Source organism: Equus przewalskii, chromosome 1 (assembly GCF_037783145.1).
Source record: "Equus przewalskii isolate Varuska chromosome 1, EquPr2, whole genome shotgun sequence".
Classification (NCBI taxonomy): Eukaryota; Metazoa; Chordata; class Mammalia; order Perissodactyla; family Equidae; genus Equus; species Equus przewalskii.
In genome coordinates, this window is record NC_091831.1 from 67,584,225 (window position 1) to 67,590,224 (window position 6,000).

General features: G+C 45.0%; 1 protein-coding gene across 4 annotated transcripts in view; it reads right to left on the minus strand.

The window, feature by feature from the left end:
- The window catches only part of COG2 (component of oligomeric golgi complex 2), a 59,852-nt gene extending 54,082 nt beyond the window's left edge, over positions 1–5,770 (minus strand). For 2 of the 4 annotated variants that reach the window (XM_008535557.2, XM_008535556.2), the window contains exon 1: positions 5,154–5,770. In XM_008535557.2, coding sequence (XP_008533779.1) covers positions 5,154–5,225 — 72 coding nt within the window. In that variant the 5' untranslated portion in view covers positions 5,226–5,770. The remainder of the gene's footprint in view (positions 1–5,153) is intronic. The other 2 variants (XM_070613753.1, XM_070613746.1) reach the window with 1 other exon arrangement.
- Positions 5,771–6,000: the final 230 nt, after the last annotated feature.

The window sequence follows — 6,000 nt, forward strand, 5'->3', positions numbered from 1 at the left end:
GATGAAGAGAATTCAAGGCTTTGATGAAGACTTAGGGTCAAATTATGAACCTATAAGGTAAGCGCTAAATTGCTGTGAAAGGAGGATGGCTCCCAGGAACAGAGCACTCGGCAGCATAAACAGTACTGCTCTCAAACTGCTATCTGCGTTTTGTCACTTTTCTCTTTTCCTTTCCTGTCAGGCACTATTTCTTGCTGTTGCCAATGAGTCTATTTCAAACAGTCCACCTTTTCCCTCTCACCATGTTTCCTATACCTAATCTACAGGTCAAGAGTCCAGATCACTAGACTTGTTAAGAATTTCTTCTAAAATAAGAGACAGCCCCCAATCTCTTCTCTATTGGTAAAATGCAGGAACTTCGGCATAAGGACTCTGTGTCATCTTTTGGGCTGTTCTTGATGATATTCCAAATTTCCCACTTTCCAAAGTTCCCACCTCTGGAACTCTGGAAAGAAAAGTGTTACACACTATTATTTTCCCAGGACTGAAGCCCGGGAGTCAGGGAATCAGGAGATAAGAGCCACATGTGCCCCAACTAGGTATATGACTTTGGGGGAAGTTATGGCACCTCTGGGCCTCAGTTTCCCTAACTGCAAACCAGAAAAATTGACTAGTGTCTTTTTTCACAGAAACATAAAATGCCAAGAACTGGAGAGACTGCAAGTATTACTCAGATTAAGTACCACCCCCATCATACTAATGAGGAAAATGATGCCCAGAGGCCAGCAATTTGCCCAAAGTCACACTAGTGGGCAGCAGAGCTCAAACTGGGACCCACATTTCCAGGTCACTGCTATTCAACCAGCACAACACAAAGAGATCTGAACAGCTGCTCATTTTTCCTTTTTCCATCAGAATATATGCTCCTTGAGAACAGGGACACTCTTGGACACACTTCCAGTTTCAATATTCCCAATTCAGCCAGTTAGAACAGAGAGGAGCCTCAATGACTTATCTTCTACTAGTTCTTTAACATAGTATAGATGCTTATAGTCACCATAAGGAGAGTTCCCAATTTCTCTTTTCATTAAAAAGCTAGCATGTGCCTATCAAAAGTGCCAACAAAGCCACTAAGAGGCGGGGATTCAGGAAAGGAACTGATGAATAGAAGTTCAATGGAGGCAGATTTTGACTTAGCAGAGAAACAAACTGTCTACCATTAAAACCGTTCAACAATAGAATGAGCTGCTTTAAAATATTTTCAAATGTTTTGAAAAATGTTTTCTCATGACTAGGCAGACTGACTATCCACCTGTTACATACAAGATCGGATATGCATTTTGAGAAGAACACCCTGCGTGCAATGTAGAACATGGATTAGAAAGAGCAAGGATGGATGCAAGGAGATTAATTAAGAAGGCATTCTAGTAAAATTCCATGAGATGATAACTTGGAAGGTAGAAAAAGAGGAGATGGAGAGAAGCAGATGGATTCAAGAGATATTCAGGAAGTGAAATCTCTAGGACTCAGTAGAAATCCACATATTGGATTTTGGAAAGGTGACAGAGAGAGAAGCTGACTCCTGGTTTTCTAACTCACAACTAGATGGATGGTGGAGCATTAACTGAGATATGTAATACTACAAGAGATCTAGTTTTGCGGGGAGGAGGTACTCATGAATTCAGTTTTGAACATGATGAGTCTGAGGTGCCAGAGAGATATCCAAAAAGAGATGTCAAGGAGAAGTTGATTGTATGGTACTAGAGATCAGGAGACATTTGGGCCAGAGATATGAATCTGTGTCACCTACCTATAGATGGTCACTGAAGCTGCACAAAGGATCATCTAGGGAAAGGTGAGGACATGTGATTGAGCCCATAAGCAGCCATTTAATGGCTACAAGGAGGAGAATGATTATGCACAGGAGACAGAGAGACCAGAGAGGTAAGAAGAAAACCAGAAAGCACTGGGTCTCAGAAAGCAATGAAGACAGCATTTGGTCTGCTGAGAGGTCAAGTAAGGAGACAGAAAAAGGTGTGCTGGATTGACTTACATCTAGTTAGCACTGGCAAAAATGGTCAGTGGAATGATGGGGCCAGAAGCCAGAATGGAAAGAGTTTAAGAGTAAAAGGTGAGAAAGTGAAGACAATTCTTGAGCATTTGGCTGTGATACGGAAAAGAGTGACAGGGCCATAACTAAAGGCAGGAGGATCAAGTGGAAGAGACTAAAATAGGAGTGTGTTTGAAATAGGAGGATAGAGAAGGAGAAGATAAGAAAGTCCTGAGAAGGCAAGAGAGCATGGGATCCAAGCATGGGTGGAAAAATTCACCTTAGGAGGAAAGAAAGCCCCTCTACGTACCAGGCAAGAATGAGAAAGAGAATGGGTACAAATACAAGAATGAGATTTTTGTTTGTTTGTTTTGGATTTTTTTTTTTTTTAAAGAATGGGATTGTTACCAGCAAGATGAATGAGTTCCCATTTGATGGCCTTTATTTTTTCTGTTAAACAGGAAATGAAGTCATATGCTGAGAGAGAAGGGGAGGCTATGATTTCGAAAGCACACCTAGGTGAACGGGTCTAATTCACCTTTGTTAGCATGCCCCTTTTTCTCTCTTGCTATCTTAAGTCCTATTTACATTCATTAGTCAGCTCTCTCAGGATTTTTGTACTTTTTTTAAGCTGACAAAGCTAACAGTATGATGTTGCCACCAGCTCTGCCTCAAAGTGATTCTTCCATGTGCCAGTCCTGCCTTTTGATCACCTACAGCTTTCACAAACCTGTTCCCTCCTCTGTTTTTTTCGTTAGATCTCATAAGGGCCACTGAAATGATTTTTTAAGTAGCCTCCTGCCACCGGTCAGCTCCAATGCAACAGAAATGACCACATAATTTCCTGCTTTAAACTTGACTATAACTCCATAATGAATACTGCATCAGGCACAAACCCCTCAGTGCAGTGTACAAGGCCCAGCACAACTTGCAACCCCACCCGATCTACCTTTCTACATTTCCAGTCTCATATCTGGCCATTCTTCCATACCCAAACCACTCTGAACTAAGTGCAGTTTCTTGGCACACACATTCTTCCTATCACCATACTCAAGGGCCAAAACCATATCTTATCTTTCCTTGTGCCATCACGTCTAGATTGCTGGCTGGCACACAGTAGGTGAGCAATGAATGCCTGTTTATTTTAAATGAGCAATTGTTACTATTGCCCTACCAGGTGCTCATCACATTTGGCAGACTAATGACAAAATTTCCAATCAACTGACTGGATTTCAAGCAATCTCAACTCTCCTAATGCCAACTCTGATATTCCCTAACATTCCCACAGGCACAAAATCTACCCAATTCCAAAATGTGTTGAATGAGACAGAAATGTAGAAATACAACAACAACAGCAAGCTCTCCACCCATCCTTTGTGCATGGAACTATAACTTATTAAATGTCTCTTTGAAGGGAACACAAATTTGCAAATAACCTTTATCTCCGGGTCCCACCTAGAAAATCAATAACGTTTTACACAAAACAGCTGTTCTATGTATTTTTCTTCTTGATGTGGAGTGGTCACATTTATTAGCACTACAAATTGTATGGCATATTAAGAGGTTTAAGAGCCAGGAAAAAATATGGAATTGCTGGCATTCCATCTAGTTCCCCAGTTTGCTCTCTCCCTACCTCTACGTTCTATTTTAGAACTAATATTTTGAGATTTTTACTTTCTGAAGCTGCTTTTACCAAAGGCATTCTGTCAGCTCAGAGTGAGAAAGATGGTGGGACTAGTGAGTCAGAAAGGATGCTGGTATTGGGTCTGAAGAAGCCTGAAAAAGTCAAAAGATGGACAAGAGTTTTCTGTACTCCAAGATCCTTGAAGTAAGAGAAGTCAGAACAAAGTCCCTGATCTCTGTGTGTACATTTTCTTCTTCCAGTGCACCTCTCCCCATCGTGTCTCCTCAGTTCTTTCTTTCCACCCTCACATCACGGTAGCTCTTAGCCAGGAGGTGGAACAAAGGGTTTCTAGAACCGTGAGTTCACTCTGTACTCTCTTTCCGATATCCTAGTCAAGTTACAACTTTTATTACAGTGGTTTAGCAGAAACATCGCTGTACAAGAACAAAAGTATATCACTCCTAAGTCTAGATAGGCTCACATATTAAAAATGATATGGCCACACTGGAGAGGATCCAGATGTAAATCCTTTTTTAAAACCAGAGTTTTGAAGATGTGATCTGACTGTAAATATCAAAAAGAGAGAAGCTAATTAACCCAGCAAAAGAAAAACATATTCTGACTTGAAGTCATCACAAAAGACAGGACAAGAACAAATTTAAATTCACTCGTTCAAAACTTTGTATCTACTGAGCCAAAACTTTTTAACTTTTTAACACCGAAACCAGCTACTAAGTGATGTCAAAAGTTTCAATACTTAGAAACTAAACATAACTACATTTTTGATAGTTTAACTGCAGATACCAAATAGGTAGGCAAAGCTTCTCCTAGCTCTGATTCAAATCTTGGACGTTTTCAAGGCTGTGCCTGATGGAACTTCTATTATCAGTAAAACGTTTCCAGCTTATATTGCTAATCTATAAGTTTATGTACTCCAATTACCTGCAGACCAAATTCAAGTTCAATTTATAAAGAGAGAAAGTAGGGCAACTTTAGAAAAGAATGGTTTGCTTTGTTGTACTGCTACAAAATCAGTAAGAGTATTCTAATCTTTTAAATATCTTATTCCAGAAGCTTTAGATGAATGTTAGGCAAAAACTTTAGATTAAGTGCCCTTTGTTCCGACCCGATCCCTGGGTAGGTACATGGGTTCAGAGATAGGTTCAACGCATATTTACTGAGCCTCCAGGTGCAATGCACTGGTCAACAAGCTTCCTTCTGACTAGAGGATTGGTAATCTGCCTGCACTGCGTGATAACAAGGTCAGGTAATAACACGGGCTTTTACATTTGGCTCAAAACTCCTTGCCCAGAACTTTCAGGCCATTTCACTCAACATGCACGATTTCACAGACGTGTTCTCTCCAGGTGCACCTGCCAAACCTGAGGCCAGGAGACCGCGCAGGGCAGGGCGAGGCCTGTCACAGAGCGAGCGCCGCGGGAAAGGGCGGCCGAGACGCGGCAGGAGGAGCCGAGGGGAGGCCCGCGGCGGAGCAGGGCCGGCACCCAAAGCCCAGCTCGGGGTGAGCTCGGCGCGCACCTTCATAAACTCGTCCTTGTCGAAGCAGAGCGTGTCCGGCCCCCTGGGCAGGTTCATCCTACTTTGCTCCATCCCGCCGGCCGCCGCCTCTCAGCGCCAACACCAGCGACGCTAAGCAGCAGGAATCTCCACCGAGGGACCAGGCGACCGCCACAGCGTCTCCACCGCACGGAAAGAACCACTTCCGCCAACATGGCGGCGCCCGCGCCACGGCCAATGAGGGAGGGCCGCCAGCCGGCCTCGCCTGCCGCCGCCAAGAGTCCCACCGGTCTGCCGCCGCTGCCATGCTGCAGTCAGTGCTGCCCCATGCGGTGGAGGGCGGCACTGCAGCCTCGCGCTCGCCGCCGCGGGGCGGCCCGGCTCCCAAGGAGGCGGGACTGAGCCCTGGAGGAGAAGGGCCGAATCCGCCAGCCGGGCTCACTCGCCACCCTACCGTTTCCGCTGGGAAAAGTCGCCTGCTGCGCTTTTCCAGTGTCTTCTTCCCGAGATTGCACCGCTTTGGAATGCTGAAAGAGGAGTCATTGTCGAATGTCAGCCCCCTCGTTGTCAGGAGGGTGTTCCAGGGCTGGACCCTACACCGCTCGTTGCTCCCTTCCCTGCGCTCTCCGCTGCTATCCGGGCGCTGGGGCCTTTGCGGGAGCTCGGGCCTCCCCTCCTCGCCTTGGCGCCAGCAGGCGAGAGTAGAGTCTTCTCCCATGAGCTCAGCTCCCGGGTCCTGTGCAGAAGAAGGTGGTTAGCTGACAGCTCGCTGCTCAATTTTGAGCTCAGTTTCAGGTGGGCAGCCTCTGAACACAGCTTTGGGTCTTCAGGGTTCTTCAAGGAGTGCCTCACCAGCTGCTTAGTCAAA